Source organism: Lutra lutra, chromosome 12 (genome assembly GCF_902655055.1).
Source record: "Lutra lutra chromosome 12, mLutLut1.2, whole genome shotgun sequence".
Classification (NCBI taxonomy): Eukaryota; Metazoa; Chordata; class Mammalia; order Carnivora; family Mustelidae; genus Lutra; species Lutra lutra.
This window is the reverse complement of record NC_062289.1, coordinates 22,046,691-22,063,829: the sequence shown is the minus strand read 5'-3', so window position 1 is coordinate 22,063,829 and position 17,139 is coordinate 22,046,691. Positions and strand designations below refer to the sequence as shown.

The window sequence follows — 17,139 nt, the reverse complement described above, 5'->3', positions numbered from 1 at the left end:
CTCACTCGTATGAGCTCTCTCTTTCTCTTTCTCTTATATATCAAATTCAAAAGAAACAGGGTCCTAAGGAAACATATTTCCTATGCATTCTGTGCCCACTTGTAGTTTTTCAGTGGCTTCATAGTGGGGATATGAGACTCTACTTGTATAGACTTAATTGGAATAAGTAATAATTTATCTTAGCTTTATATTCTCTTTTATTATTTTTATTTCCCTTTAATATGTTTTGGAGGCTATAAAACTTGAGGATGAGTAGCTAGGGGTTAGAGCCAAGTGAACTGCACATGGCTGCTTAATAAACCTCCATGCCCTGTCAATGCACTCCTGGCCTGAGATGCTGCCTCCCACATTCATTCTCCTCTGGTCTATCAGAAGCATAGCATTTGGTGAGTATGTTCTGAAATTCTCATTCTCAGAGACGTTTCAGAACACCAAAACTAGCCCATCCTGGCAATGAGCGTTTCCATGGTACACTTATACAGTAACTTCAAATAAATTATTTAAAATTTATTTTAAATCCCATGGACAAAGTTGGACGTTTGCCATTAGTAGAACTCACCGAGCCATCAAACGAGATTGTAGCTTTTTTTTTTTTTTTTTTCCTTGAGTGAGTGGGCCGTGGGCCGGGGCGGGGGGGGCGGTGACTTGGTATCCAGAAAGAGTAAAAACAGTTCTTAATAGTATCTACATTATTGAAGAGAATAACTGAAACTTTCAGTTCCCCCTACTTAATTTGTATTATTTTCAACTTACTTTTACTTGAGTTTCTTAACAGAAAATTTCAGCTCTTATAAAAAAAAATTAAGACTACCTAGCACTGAGTCAACTATTTTTTTTCTTAACAACATAGCTTGTTAGCTATTTTATTTTGGTAGCGTCTCACCAAAGGAAACTGCATAAAAAATATACTGCTTCTTAATGCCTACCATGCTGATTTGTATCAGCAATACATGTGTTCTTTAGATGTTCTTCACGGCTGGAGAAGAGGATTGCATGGCAGCTGGGGACAAAGTGGCATATGGTTGAGATAAGGTGAATGTTGATAAAGGCATGTGAGAGATGGGAGGGGAGGTGTCATAGCTTGTCAGTTTTTATCCCTAGAGGAAGCTCTGGTGACAGGGGAATGATTGAAATGGCACATTTGGGGTCCCTGGGCATGGAGAAGGGATAAATAATGACTAACAATTCAATGACATAAACTCAAGAGAAAGATGGAAACAAAGGGAGCTGGGGACTGGGTAGAAGTGGAGCTTTCCTACAGTTGGTGAAAGATGCCAGGAAGAGACATTGATGAGAGAGATGATTAAAGGTGGCCTCACAAAGCCTTGAATAGTGACAGATGGGAAAGGTACAGTGATTAGTAAGAAAATACAGAGAGAGAAGAGACCTGAAATGAAGTCCATTCTTGCTGAAGTAGACATGTGGGATGACAAAAAAGAATGAATTTTCTCTGTAACCTGAGAAAGGAAATAGGGAGAGATATTGAGCTGATTAAATCCTATCCTTGCATGGCAGAAGCACCCTTGTCCCCAACTCACTTGACCTATCAGATTTAGCCCAAATCCTTCCCAAAGCCTTTCCAGTAGGGATCCTAGATTTCCAGCCAGATATCATGAAACTGGTCCAGCAGAAGCAGACTTTCTGCTTTCCGGATCTGAAGACAGATAAATAACAATAAACGTTCACTGAGTGTGTATCATATGCCAGGTACTGTGAGCAGCCCTTAAATCCAGTTTACATCATCAATGAATTGGATCAGTTTTCAAATGTAGAGTGTAGGGCTCAGAGAAGCCAAATAGCTTGGGGTTCCAACCCCATCTATTTAATTGCAATTTTCTAGTTGAATCCACTTGTTTACAAAAAGGTTGGACTAACCACCTTCTCAAGCTGCTTGAGGTCTGCTCCATTTTGGGTAAACCCTTTTAAAAGGCACTTTCTTAAATAAAGTGAAAATAAAGAATATAATTGGTTCACACATGTATAGGTTGGCCAGTTTCATTTACCAGATATTATTTTCCTCTCATTCTGTCTTTTGAAAAAACTTTAAACTCTGAGAGATATAGTAATCTCTGCTGACATGATAATATCTTCTAGAATTTTTTTTTTTCATCTTATATCTTTGTATGGCCATAGGTAATCCTTCTTACCATGCAACCTTGTCCTGGCAATTCTCTTTGATATTTGGTTTGGGGATAAGAATCACACTTCAAATAACAGATTCCTAGGTTCTTTTATGGATGCGTTAGTCAAATCAAACTTCTCAGGCTTCTGCTCTGCTTCTTAATGAAAGCATTATTTTTCTTAGAAATTATTCCTATATGAACACATCTTCTACATTTTTTGGCACATAGTTGGACTTTAGGAACCTGTTCCCCTCTCATTTGGTCTGAAATGAAGTAGTCTCATCATAAATCTACATTCCTTTGGAACCTGCCTCAGAGTTCAGCTTTTTAATCTACTTTGTCATTTATTAGCAGAGTAATAGTGATTAGCATGACCAGCTTGTAGTAATAGCTCAGTCCCCTCCCAGTACATAATCTCAGATACCTATTTTTGAGGGTTCTGAGAGGGAATTTTTTAGTCAGAGTCTTAACATAAATTTCACAATTTTCCAATGCCTTTCATTTAGCTAACACTATAAGAATTTATTGGATGCCTAGGATGTCACTAAACATATGCTACTAGATTTGGGGATTAGATTGGTGAACAGTGTAGACTTTGCTTCTACTCTTACGGAGAATACAATTTGGTATAGGATAACAAAAAATGACTAGACCATCAGACTTCAGTATATGAAGTTTCCAGAGGGGAGTTCTCCTATTCTTGTGAAAGTCCAGAATGAGGGGCTCCTAAGCCAGGGTGGGAATCAGTGAAGTGACACCTGAGCAGAAGGCTGAAGGAGAAGCCCAGGTCAGGGTCACAGAGCAGTTGGAGGAAGATATTCCCTCCAGGTTGCTGCACACAAAAGTAGCAGAGGTGAAAGCATGAGATCTTCATGGAACCAGTTAAGGTCAATGACCCCAGAGACCTTCCTCTGTGCCCTTCTCAGGCTTACAGCTGCCCACGACAACTGAGAACATAGAACTGGGATGGAAGAAGCAATGTGAGAGGTGGGAAGAGATAGGTCCTTGTCAGTGAAGATGGGGGGGGGGCTGAGCTGGTTTCTGGCTCTGGCCTTGAGACATGGATTTAAAAAGGACTTCATGCGGGGCACCTGGGTGGCTCAGTGGGTTAAAGCCTCTGCCTTCAGCTCCAGTTATGATCTCAGGATCCCGGATTCGAGGCCTGCATCAGGCTCTCTGCTCAGCAAGGAGCCTGCTTCCGCCTTCTCTCTACCTGCCTCTCTGTCTACTCATGATCCCTCTCTCTCTGTCAAATAAATAGATAAAAATATTTTAAAAAATTGGGGGTGCCTGGGTGGCTCAGTCGGTTAAGCCTCTGCCTTCAACTCAGGTTGTGATCTCAGGGTCCTGGGATTGAGCCCCACATCGGGCTCTCTGCTCAGGGCGGAGCCTGCTTCCCCCTCTCTCTTTTCCTGCTTCCCTGCCTACTTATGATCTCTGCCAAATAAATAAATAAATAAAATCTTTAAAAAAATCTTTAAAAAAATATTTTAAAAAAATAAAATTAATAAAAAGGCCTTCATGCAGTTCCTTACACATAGTAATCCCTCCATTAATATTGAATGGACTAATGATTGGATACATGAATTGATTTACCAAAGAAAATGCAAAAATGTATGATCCGATTCCACAGCACTACTACTATGCTAGTCTGTAAAATGATAAATTAAATAGGTTTCTGGGAACGGATTAGAAATGGTTTAGGGAGAAAGCGTGTTGTGATTTCTAAAACAATTACCCTACTGAAAATTTAGGATGAAATTAGTTTATAAATAAGAGACTATCTCAAACTTAGTAATTGTCTTACATGTATACACCTATGTTTTAAAAAACAGTTTCCTATTCTCTTAGGGAAAAATCCAGAGTTTAAAAATAATTTTTTTTTTATGGAGGGGGTGCACTGTTCCTGGAAATACTACAATACCAGGTCCATGTATGGAGTAGAACAGAGCAAGCTCCTCTTCCATCTCCCCGATCCAAAAATCCATTGTATATTGCCCTCAGTTAGAGCACGTATCAGATATTAAACTGATAAGAACAGATACTATACTTGATCTTCGCTAAAATGCACAGAAGCAATTAAAAATAATTCTTCACATCAAGCATAACAGTAGGAACTTGATAGACATTCAATAAATATTGATTATTCCATTTTAGAGACTAACCCAATAAATTCTTTTATGTAAAGATTAAGATTTAATGAAATATTATGGAGATCATTAACTTCTATCTCATATTAATTTAAAATTAAAAAGTCATTTCAAATCATTATTTTTTTTTAAATTCACATTTCTTTGTTTTACTAAAGTTCTCAATATACTGGCTAGAAAGCCATGATTCTTTGAATATTGAAAATAATATGAAACCTTAGAAAAAAATGTCGTTCTCTGTAATTTCAACCTTATACTGCTGAGCATCTTTTTGGCAAGTTTGCAAAATTACTTTGTGAAATATAAAAACTTTAAAGCAAAATGTAAATTTTATCTGCTTCTTCATTTGGACAATTAAAAGCTAGAGTTTGAGGTCAAGGGAACAATGATAAGAAAAAAATACAAAAGGAAAAGAAATAATATTTGCCCCGAGAACAATTAAATGTTCCTTTAATTTCCTTAATGTTACCCATTTATATTTTACTCGAATCTTCAGGCTAATAAGGAGATGATGTGAATAAAACATCTAGTTGATCTCATTGCTACATTTATAGTATTTTCATTAACAATATAGGGAATGACAAGAAAGTAAGCCTATTGCTTGTTTGATATTAATGAAAATTAAATGTTTTTGTGAATACATCTAGTCATAATTCATGTGTCTCATAGGGATTAGAGGTCAGGCAGTTAATAAGGTTAAGGAAAAATTAATATCTGTAAACATTATATAGTAAAATTCTAAGAGAAACAAACTTTCTGGTATATAGGCAGACATGGCTTTATAGAAAAATTAACCCAATAATGTAATTGTTACCAAGGCTGTTGCACTGTCATCATAAAATACTAGTAATAATACTAGTAGTAGTAGTAGTGACTAGGAACTTAGAAACCAAAGTTTCAAAACTATTCTTTGAATCTCTGTTATTTTCAGAAATCATTTCCTTTTTCTGGATTTTATTATGATAATTTTCTTTGATAAAGAGATTCTTCTAAATAAATTTTTTAAAAAAGACTATGTTATAGTATGGTAAATTTGCCTCCTCTTCTCCATGACAACAGATAAAGAAGCCGTAACCATGGCAACAGTAAAGGGCCAGGGAGATTAGGGCCAGACTGGAGATTAGGCCTCCAAGAGCAAAGAAAAAAAGTCCTGATTAGTTCCTTATTGAGACCTTCTGTGGAGACAAGTAACTGTAGAGAGAAAGCATGGAGGATTAGTAAGAACAAAATTAATTCCCTGTATAAAGAAGGAAGCCATCCCTTTGTTAAAAATGTGTCCATTCCTTTTCATAGGAGGACTGTTTAAATTGAGGTAAAAGGGTCTATGATTAATTCTATTCTGAGCTTTATCTGTGTCATCTGCGTCTAGACTGGCTCTGTGAGAAGGCACTTCTGGAAGCCTGAGGAGAAAAGCATCCTTGCACAGACTCCCATCGCTCTCCCTCTTGGCAGCCCCTGAATACAGGGTGGGGAAACCACCTCATTTTTGATGTGATACCATCTCTAAGTGAGGTGGATTTGGGGAAAAAGGAATTGAAATTTTTTTCTCCTGTTCTTTTAAAACTAATTTGTCTAACTTCTTGAGAACTCTCAAAAGATTTAGACAGGTCATCCTGGATCATGTTTTGTTTTTTAGAAAATCTTTTGTTTAAAAAAAAAATCTAGTAATAATCCCATTTGCTTTAAACTGGCAAGATGTATAGGGATTACATTTTGAGAAAATGAGCTATGATTTTGCCAGGATGCATGGATAACGAGGTTACTTGGGGTGTTTTAGATGATAAATTTATAAACCTGAGAATGGTCAGATGGCATGAATATTATTCATATTAAAGGATTTTGTGAAATTAACCTCTAAAAAGACTGTACTTTTTCAAACTTCAGCTGACAGTGTAAGAAAGTGTCACATCCTAGCCAACCCTAGATACTAACATTCTTTAAAAGTCTTGCTACTCTGACAGACTTTTTTTTTTAATACACTTTATTCTGACAGACTTTTTAGATTTTATTTTAATGCACATTTTTTTTACTGTCAGGTTGAACCCTAATTTAAAATAAGATTCTTTATTTTTTATTCATTTTGGATTCATTTTTAAATATTATAGATCTTAACTATCATCTGTTAGATATTTTACAAATACTTTAGGTCATTCTTTCCAGAGGAAATAACACTAGATTAAGTGAAGGGGGACAGCAGGAGTTAGGTGGACGAGATGGGTCTGTTAGCGTGGGAGCTGCTGTGGGAAGGCTTCAGGGAATCACCAGTGAATCTACATGGAGAGAGCCTGCCTAGTGCAAGCAGAAAAAGCCAGGGAGCCTCCAGATCCTCTTGTCATTCATAGGTGTGATGATTAGGTACTCATCCTGTTGCGTGGCATGTTCCTCCCTCAAACCTTATTATAAACTCAGCACCCCTCCCCCATCTGTGGGGCATTGATGGGGGATGGTGAGGAGAAAATCCAAGAGGGGCGCCTGGGTGGCTCAGTGGGTTAAGCCGCTGCCTTCGGCTCAGGTCATGATCCCAGGTCCTGGGTTCGAGCCCCACATCGGGCTTTCTGCTCAGCAGGGAGCTTGCTTCCTCCTCTCTCTCTGCCTGCCTCTCTGCCTACTTGTGATTTCTCTCTGTCAAATAAATAAATAAAATCTTTAAAAAAAAAAAAAAAAGAAAAGAAAATCCAAGAAGCCTGCGTGTGAGCTTCAGGAGGAATGCTGTCATCTATTTTTTGCCATTGACGTCTCTGTACGTAGAAGGGCTGGCATTAGATAAGCACTCTATGAATATTTTTTGGATGAGTGGAGGTAATGGATGCTGCTTATTGTGGAAACTTTGCAAGCCTCTCCCCAAAGTAGTATTTTTCTGGAAACAGGAACACACTAGGCTGTTATGCAGGATGGCCCTTGGAATCACCCTCAATCTGTGGTGGAGGAGGAGTTGGATAAATACCTTAGCGTGCATCTTTCAAGGCAGTTAACCTAGAGGCCGGTGCCACACTGGCGCACAGAGCCCCACGTGGAGCTGCCATCCAGTTTCCCACAGTGCAACTGCCAGATAAGTCACGTTTTCTAGCTTTCACTCCCTGCCGTCTCACTCCCCGACTTGCTTGGATCACCTTCCAAATCAACTCTTTGTGCTTCAATCTGTGTCTTAAGCCTCTTTGTGGAGGAAGCCGAACTATGAAAAGGGATAAACAGGAGCCAGGCCTATAGACCCATTTCAAAGTTTGGAGATACCCTGAGGTAAAGAATAGACACTGAGGAAAAATAAATAGTAGATTAATATGACTAGATGTGTCTTTTTATAAGCTTATTCAGAATGCTGTCTGTACACAGAGTACATTTGAGGGAGATGAGTGGAAGGAAAGCAGAGGAGCTGGAAAAAGCAGAGATAACTGGCAAACAGAATGATGGTGTAGTGGTAGAGCTAACATGGGGTAGGTTTACCAGATGTCCGGGGTTGGGGGACTCCTAGAAAGGCTGAGTGAGAGAGAGAGTCAGGGGTAGGAGATACCTTTTGCATTTCTGGGCTATACAGTTGTGAGGAAAGTGTAGATACAACTGAATTGAGCAACCCAGGTGGAGAAGTAGGCTGAGTGGACAGTGAAGGGGGTGGGGAGGATAAATTCACATAAGTGTACTAGTTTGAGATGTCCATGGTGTGTGGAAGTGCAGGTTTTTGTCAGAAGGCTCAATATCACCCACATTTTTGAGACAGATGCTACATATCCAGGCATCAGTCTTCTCCCTCTCCTCACCACTGTGCCACATAAGATTGACTTAACTTGCTGCCAGTCTGCCATTTGTTTCAAATACTGGGTTGACCAAAAAGCAAGGGGAAATTTTACCTATAAAGAAGCAGGCTAAGAAGATATGGAGCCAGAAACAACTGTGGAAGATTTCTGCAGCTCGTTAAAACTTCTTTCTCTCTATATAGAGTATGTATTGTCAATTGATAATGTTTCTGGAACCATTAGGAAGTAATACAGCCCCCCTGACCCCAGTGGATTTTCCTGCTAACAGGAGTGTAGTGCACAGTAGGAATAGCGACTCAGCCAGCCCCTGGAGAAAGTGAATGCAAGGACGAAGACTCATTTTGGTAAGAACTAGAGAAAATATCCCACAAAAGCCAGTTTGAAGATTTTAATGTAGGCAAATGAATCCTTGTGATTTGGGGCTAGAAATCACCTGTCAAAATGAAACATATGTTTCCTACCCTTGGGAACCTGAAAAAATAAGAAGATGAATTATGAACATACACATTTAATAGAAAATTCCATTATAGATTGTAAATGCCCCAAATACTTTTTAAAAAATGAGTTCTTCAATTGTGGATGATTTATTCCTGTGAATAACAATTCTTAAATTTTGCCATACATGCAAAGATACTCTACAAGTATAGAACATTTGTGTATCTTTATGTCTGGTAGAATTTTTTTTCTGTCAGTTCCTTTCTAGCAGGTCGTCTGTAAGAACTCTTTCTGCTCTTGGTTAGCTTCCATCAACTTTGGTTTCCTCTTCCTTTAAATTGTATCTAAAACAGGGTAAACAGGCTCAGAGTGGAATAAGGCTCTACAGTAACTGCTTGGTTACCTGAGGCATTTATCCATGGCTATGTTTCCCTGTGTCATGCCTAAACAGAACATTTTAATTGTTACAAATCCCATGAGTAATGGAAATTGGACAAGTATGCAAGAGAGTCATATATGTCATTAATTAGCCATTTTCATAAGGTCCAAGAAATCCTAACATATCTTTGATTCCATTCACCGTTTGCTTTCCCTTGTTTTTCTTCCTTCCTTTAGAATGGACCATTCTATGTTTGCTAATAGATTGGTTTTGCCTTCCTGCACATTTCCCATCTATGGCACTAACACCTCTCTCACAGCCTCCTCTTCCTCTTCCCTAGCTATCCCAAGCTCCAGTGTCCTTCCTTCTGCTCCCAGAGATGTGGTCCCCATGTTGGTTTCCAGTCGGTTTGTCCGTCTCAGCTGGCGTCCACCTGCAGAAGCAAAAGGGAACATTCAAACCTTCACGGTCTTTTTCTCCAGAGAAGGTGACAACAGGTAAGTGCCACCAGTATATAATCTGCCGTCTCTTTAGATGTCTACTGTGGCATAAAGACACCTGCAGGGGATCTTGAGCAGGGGCGTTGGAGACCATGTGGAATCAGCTCTGCCCATCGCTCATCTGTAAGCGGAGATAATATATCTCCATGGACTATGTGTGTTTTTTTAAAGTGGGATTGTTTATAGAATAAAATAAAGTCTTTGATAAGAAACTTCCTTTAAAAAAGACAAGCATCTGAATATTTAATAATCAGGTATTTTTTTATTTCCTTGATTTTTAAAGTGCTAAGCGGAGAACAGAATTAGGCTGTATATTAACAGAGCAGGATATGAAAGAACCACAGTAGCCAGAGTGTCATTGTTATCATGCGAGCTCAAGAAAACTGCATAACTTCTCCAAGCCTGACTTTACTGTATAATAAAAAGTGAATAATAATGCTTAACTCTCAAAGTTTTTGTTAGGATTAAATTAGGTTGCATATGTAAAGATCATATCAGAGTATCTAATAATACCAGAGTATTTAAAGATATTTAATATCTTTAGTATCTGAAGTAGAAATTATTGTTTCGCTCCCTTTTATAAACTATTTTATTTATTTATTATTTTAGAGAGAGAGAGCTTGAGAGGAGGACCAGAAGGAGAGGGAGAGAATCTCAAGCAGACTCCGAGCTGCGTGTGGAACCTGAAACAGGGCTGGATCTCAGAACCCTGAGATCATGACCTGAGCTGAAATCAAGAGTCAGACACTTAACCTGCTGAGGCAACCAGGAGCCCCATGTTGTTCCTCTTTTTACTTGTCACTTATAGACAAGTGTATTTTGTATATGTCTAGTTTCAAGATCACAATCCATTATTCTTGATTTTTCTCAACACTTTCTCTTTGAAATGTTTCATGATTTTAAGACTTTGGAGTTTGATTTGTAAGCCTAACATAGATATTGGGTAAATTCCAATTTCTTCTATAAGAATAAATGGTGAGGGCCCCTAAGTGGCACAGTCAGTTAGACATCTGAGCCTTGGTTTCAGCTCAGGTTGTGATCTCAGGGTTGTGAGATCGAGCCCCACATCACGCTCTATGCTCAGCTCAGAGTCTGCTTAAGATTTTCCCTCTCCCTCTCCCTCTGCCCCTGTCCCTCCCTGTCTCTCAAATAAATAAAAATTAAAAAAAAAACATAATTTAATAAAAGAAGAAACTGTGTAATACCTGTTTTATTTCTTTAAATGTATCAAACTTATTTTGTATTCCATGTTTGGTTATTCTAATATCTATAGTCTTTGAGAGTCTAGTTCAATGATTTGTTTCTGCTGAATTTTCCTCATAATGGCTTGTTTGTTTGCATGTATGGGTGATTCTTGATTGTTAACTCTAATCCTAATTTCTCTGAGGGAGATTTTTGTGACCAAATGTTACAGAATAATCTTGGGAGGATGCGCTTTACCAAAATGAGACCATGTTAAACCAGAATTTTGTTAAGATTTATTTGGTCCATACCAGTCTCATGTTGATATTTTATTGAACATGAGAAAGTCCACTAAGTATGATAACATTTTTTTTTCTGCCATTTTTAACATATCAACTCACACAGGTAAATACAGACTTGTAGAAAGGAATTCTCAGATTTTTTTGTTGTTGTTCTATTTCCAATTAAGCTAAGGCTGGGATCATATGTTCGCCTGTTCTCTCAGGAGCCTAATTTCATTTTCTAGTTCACCCACTGAGGTTTGCTCTTTTAGGATCCTGGCTGATGCCAGGTTCTCTATTCAGACCGTACACGCTACTTTATCTGCAAGCTTCATTTCCTATTCTCTTCTCCTACTGGTTCTAAAACTCCTCGCTCCAGACTTCTATTGAGAGGCACATACCCGCAGGCAAATACCTGTTCCACAGTCTGCTTTCTCACTATGATAATTCTCTTATTTTGCTGCCAATATATTACAGATAAAAACCGCTTTTTTAAATAAAAAAGATTTTGAATAATTTGCCCAGCATTTTAGATGTGCCATAACAGAAGAGTTTTTCATGTAATACCTAGTAGCCATATCGTTTGAAATGACATTTGGAAATATTTATTTTAATGCCTATAAGATTGGTATCATTATTATATATCATTAATTATTGACAGTTGAGCAAGTATATTTGAATATGTTCAGTGTTTAGGAAATCTTATTTAAGATAAAGGATAGGGGTACCTGAGTGGCTCAGTCGGTTAAGTGCCTGACTTTGACTCAGGTCATGATCCCAGGGTCCTGGGATCCAGGCCCACATCAGGTGCCCTGCTCAGCAGTGAGTTTGCTTCTCCCATTCCCTCACCCCGCTACTCTGCCTGTTTGTGCCCTCTGTGTCAAATAAATAAATAAAATCTTTTCTTTTTAAAGATTAAAGCATAAAGCCACTCTGTGAACATTCCACTTAGAAGGAATCATTCACCAAGACTAATATTACACTGTATGTTAACTAACTGAAATTTAAATAAAAACGTTAAAAAAATAAGGAATCAGAAAAGCAAGGCACGTGGCTTTTTTTTTTTTTAAATATTTTATTTATTTATTTGACAGACAGAGATCACAAGTAGGCAGAGAGGCAGGCAGAGAGAGAGGAGGAAGCAGGCTCCCTGCTGAGCAGAGAACCCGATGCGGGGCTCCATCCCAGGACCCTGGGATCATGACCTGAGCCCAAGGCAGCGGCATTAACCCACTGAGCCACCCAGGTGCCCCAAGCACATGGCTTTCTTAATAGACCTTTCCGTTCTATTCCTTGGGCTTTTTTTTTACTTTCTATCCTCCTCATCAGTGTTTAGGTTTTCTGTATCCCAAATTTAAGGCAGTCAAAGAGATCAGCCTGTAAAAGCCCAATTTTCTTCAAAGAAATACTATGTTGCCAAATCCTCAAATTCTGTAGAGAACAACACCTATTTACAAATGTACTCTGCAAACCTACTATGTGTCTCACACAAGGTTGGAATGTCATCATTATGCTCCTCAAGAGGTGAGGATTTGGGTAGGGCAACTAGGATCTACATGAACATTGGTCTGCTGATTTGGCTGAATCCTGAGATCCACATGTTTTCTTCCATATTAAATTGCCTCTTATCTAGAACCAGTCTAAAATGGACTCCCCTTGGTAGGCAGGGGTTTCTGGGATGTGGCAGTTTCTTCTTTCATCCTTGGAATGCAGACTGCATTCACTTTCTGTAAAGTTTGCCAGCCAAGGGAAATGTGATCTGCTTGATGGATCTACATAGATGTTGTATTTTGGGGGTTGGTGATAGCATGGGAGGAGTAGAAAGGGAGAGTGAAAAAGAAAGTGACAGAAGTAGAAGGAAAGACAGAAATGGCAAGTGGCCCAGTGAGACCCACTTGTTCACAGGGCTGAGTTCACACATCCTGGCTATCACCATCCATTCTTCTGTAGAAGAGCAAAGTAGACTGCTGTCCCAGGTATTCCGGTGCCAATTGAGTTATCAGTAGAAAGTGTGTGGGGAGAAGCCAGGATTCAAGTGTGAGGCTTAGTCTAGTGTCTCCAATGTGTGAGTGCTCTAAACTCATAGTGATCCTTAGGAACCCCTCGGGATTCAAAAAGGGCAATACAGCTTGGACTGACCAGAGTGGTCTTTAGTGCAGTATGATAAGCAGAAGGAATAGTACAACTTCGTTCATGCTGTGTCTCAAAATGCTTCCCTCTCTAGTCCACAGCAATAAAGTATGTCATATTTAAGTTTCTCTTTTCTTTCATAATTTGACCTGACTTTAAAATAAAAGAAATAAACATGGTACACATATAGCCTATGTTCCCTAAGATCACTCATTACCACAAAGAAGCAGGCATTCATTTTAGTCTCATCTGCAGCTCTTTAACTCTGTGACCTTATCATGAGCCTGGTAGTCTTTGGATCTCAGTGTATGCAGCTAAGAAAACTGGAGGTAATAATTCTTGCCCAACTGGCTTCATGCAGCCATATGAACTTCCTGGAACCACCTTAAATTTACCCTGCCCCAAACCATCCTATCTCCTCCTTAAATATATTTTCCTCTCTTTTCTTGGTGTATGTTAGTACCTTCCATCCTGTTGACCAAACAAAAAACCCAAGTCATATTTTACTCCTCCCAGCCTCTCAACTCTGCCATTAGTCATTGTGTCCTGTCAAGTCTACCTTGGCCACAGCTCAGCTATGCCCCATTTATTCTGTCATCTCCATCATCACCAATCTGATCTCTGACAAAGCTTCTTGCCTTCTAATCCATCCTCCTCATTGTCTCTAGTTATTGTCCTGAAATACAGTTAGGATCACTCCCTCTGTTGTGAAAAAAGTGTGGATATTCTTAAATTTAGGTATGATAAAATTTCTATATAAAGACATGCCCATAATAACTGAAAAAGTCTTTTGAATGGAAGTCTATATCCAATCTATACGTAGGTAGAGTGTGATTCTTATGACCTATCATGGTTAAACCTTAGTCTAAACAGCTGGATTTGAAAAGGGTACTACTGTTTATCAGATGTGTGACTTGGGGCATTTAGATATGGGAAAGATGGAAATAAGATCTCTCTGGTGTGACGGATAGAGGGAAGATGAATTATGCCTCTTTGAATTGCTATGAGAACTAATTGGAGGAATTGAAGCAAAGCATCCAGGGAAGTCACAGCATAGGGCAGAATGGAGGGGCTCAGAATAGTGTGCACTCGGAGACAATATGGGAAAAAAGCTGAAAATAAGGCTCAAATGTGGTAATCTTCATCATCTGACTTACCTACCCAATGTGTCTTTCAGCATATAATTTGTCTCCTCAAATTTCTATAAAAAATGCCCACACTCTTAACAAACAAGGCCAAACTTTCACTTATGCACTGGATCTCACCCTTTTTTAAACAAAAGAACAAAACTTCAGCGATTCCTTTTCTCCCCTCATTATCAATGTTCTTCACTCTTGTGGATCATGTCCGTAAACATACAGGCATGCAGTTGTGTTTTCCATCTCAACAAATTTTCGCTCAATCCCATTTCTCCCTCCTCTAGCACTCTATTCTGTGTTCCCTTGCATAACAAATTTCCTTGAGTTGTCTAACTTCGCCCCAATACCTTACCTAATATTTTAATCGTGATTCTGTCCCTAATTTCAAGCAACTGTTCTTATCTAGGTTTGCCAGTGGGTTCCATGTTGCTAAACTCAATAGTCAATTCTCCGTCCTCACATTACTTGGGCAGTAAGCAAATTTTGTCATATTTGATCACTTCCTTTTTTGTGACACTTGTCATTCCCTTGGGTTCTATTACAGAGACTTTCCTGGTTCTACTCTAATCCCTCTGGCCACTCATTTTTAGCTTCTACTTTTTACTTCAAATCCTACTGGCCTGTGAATATTGGATTGCCCCAGGGCTCAGGCTTTGAAGATCTCTTTTTATCCAGTTTGTGACTTTATATTTTGTCAATATGCTGATGTCTTCCAAATTTGTAGCTCTGGTCCTGACATTTTACCTGCATATATCCATATATATATCATATATCCAGATTCTGTCTTGGTTTCTTAACTTTTGATTCTTATGAGCATCTACAACTTATCAGCAAAACCAAATACTTGTTTTCCTTCAACCTGCCTCCGAATACTTTATTATTATAGCGATTGCTCTGTCCCAATGAAATCTACATATTTCCCATCACTCAGGCCAAAATCCTTGTAGTAATTGTTAATTCTTTTCTTTTTCTTATATCTTATAACCAAACACATCATCAAGTCTTAGCAGCATTATCAAAATATATCCTGAATCCTGGAAACAATATAATACTTGGTATTTGTTATAAAATAATACTAAAGATTTTCAGTTTTGAGCTGAGTGATGGGAATAAAGTGGTTCATCCTCTCATTCTGTCTAGTTTTGTGTTGCTTAGAATTTTCCATGATAAAAAAAATAAAGCCAAGTAAGTAAATAAAAATAAAACCTATACTGAATCTTACCACTTCTTGCTCCTTTATATTACCATCAAGTCTCATCTGAACTATTGCAATAACCTTTCAAGGCTGTTCTCTCCACAGCAACAAGAATAAATCCGTTAAAACATACCTTAGATCCTATTATCCTCCTGCTTCAAAACCCTCCAGTGACTTCCTGTCTCATACAGAGACTAAGCAGATATCCTTCCTGATCTGGTCCCTTGTCACCTTCCTAGTCTCATCACTTATTCTTACTGTTTACCTATTTGCTCACTTCCCTCCAGTCTCACTGGCTTCCTTGTGTTTCCTAAATACACCAAGAACCCTCCTCCCTCAAGTTTTTGCACTTGCTGATCAACCTGTTAGAATGTTCCTCCCCTTGGTATCTACGTGGATCATTCCGTAACTTGTACTGAGTGTTTGATGAGTGGTAACTTCTTCTGGATGCCTTAACCTGACCTCTACCATTCCCTATGCCCTTTTTCATTCACATTTTTCCCATGGCTTTATCACCTTGTACTTATTGTTTCCTGAATCCCCTTTCTTGGTGCCAGAATATAAGCTTCATGTGGGCAGGGCTGTTCTTATCTCCTTTCTTCCCTGAGCTGTTCTTAGCACCTAGAGCAATATGGAATCCATAATAAACACTCACAAACTATTTGTTGAATTGAAGCCCCAGCTGAAATGTCAACTACTATGTGAATCTCTCCACAGTCCTCCAACTCAGAAGTCTTTTTTCCTTTATCCCCCCCTTATGCTTTGATTACAATTATATTATTCCTGCCTTCTGTCCAATTTTGTGTGTGTTTGAGTACATGCATGTTTCCCTTCCTGATGATGGAAACTAGATCTTATTTATAATTCCATACCCAAGTGTCTAGTATCATGACTTCTGTAGACATTCACTGATTGGAACTAGTAGGAATCAAGTGGCAGAGAGACAGATGTGGTATTCTTAATAGGTAGTTCCTTAACCAATAAAACGAATTGTGTTACTGAGGAGGATGAATAAGCTGACTGGGATTCAATAAAAACTTTTTTAATTGAGAAAAAATAAAAGTTGATTTTTGAGATTCGATTCCAATATCCCTGTTCATTTTCTGGCTCTCAACTAGAGCAAATATACGGCATATGTCTCTGAGCGGCTAGCTGTGATGCTCATTTGCTCGTACAGCTTTATGTAGCTCCTTAACACAATAGCTTTTTAAAAGGTAGTGGATTTAACATTTGCCTCAGACTAGTCATGACTTTGTCAGGCAAATGACTCTAGCTCAGATTATCATTAATCTGTCTGACTGGTTAATGGTGTCAATAATGCAAGTGCCATAGTTAACATCTTTTTTTTTTTAATTTTATTTTATTCAGCCCCTTGGGTGCTCTCATTTCATAAGTCAGGGAGTAGGATAAATTCCAGAACCTAAAAGCCAGACTTCACAGATATCCAGCTATCCCCTCCTTGTACCTAGAAATCATTGAATAGAAAGTGATCTTTGGAATCATAGTAAAACTTTCTGCTACTTAAACATTTAGAAACTGATACTCAGGGGAGGAGTAAGTCTCATGCCAAAGGCCACAGAGTAAGCATTCATGATGAGAGAAAGTATTTATTGAATAGTTACTGTGCCAGATGTCAGGCTAAGCATCTCTTACATAAATTATCTTACTTCATCCTCACAACAAAACATTATCCACATGAGGCTTAAAGAAGACATTTTCTTCTCTGATATACAGCTAGTAAGTGGTAGAACCAGGATATGATGCAGGCCTGATTCCAAAGCAGGTGTTCTCAGTCACTAGACCGACTTGCTCCTAACAGATTAACCTGGAAGAGAATCTTTTTTTTTTTTATATTTTCAGAATTATGACATGAATT

The 17,139-nt window shown here is 38.5% G+C and overlaps 1 protein-coding gene and 2 non-coding genes across 5 annotated transcripts in view; 2 read left to right on the top strand and 1 right to left on the bottom strand.

Annotated features, from left to right (window-relative positions):
- The window catches only part of DCC (DCC netrin 1 receptor), a 1,178,115-nt gene that overhangs the window by 811,515 nt on the left and 349,461 nt on the right, over nucleotides 1-17,139 (top strand). For all 3 annotated transcript variants that reach the window (XM_047697659.1, XM_047697658.1, XM_047697660.1), the window contains one exon: nucleotides 9,177-9,333. In XM_047697659.1, coding sequence (XP_047553615.1) covers nucleotides 9,177-9,333 — 157 coding nt within the window. The remainder of the gene's footprint in view (nucleotides 1-9,176; nucleotides 9,334-17,139) is intronic.
- Nucleotides 4,014-4,203, bottom strand: LOC125082796 (U2 spliceosomal RNA). Its single transcript, XR_007122110.1, has one exon. It is a non-coding gene; the product is annotated as a U2 spliceosomal RNA (small nuclear RNA).
- On the top strand, nucleotides 6,597-6,702 carry LOC125082792 (small nucleolar RNA U13). The gene has a single exon (XR_007122107.1). It is a non-coding gene; the product is annotated as a small nucleolar RNA U13 (small nucleolar RNA).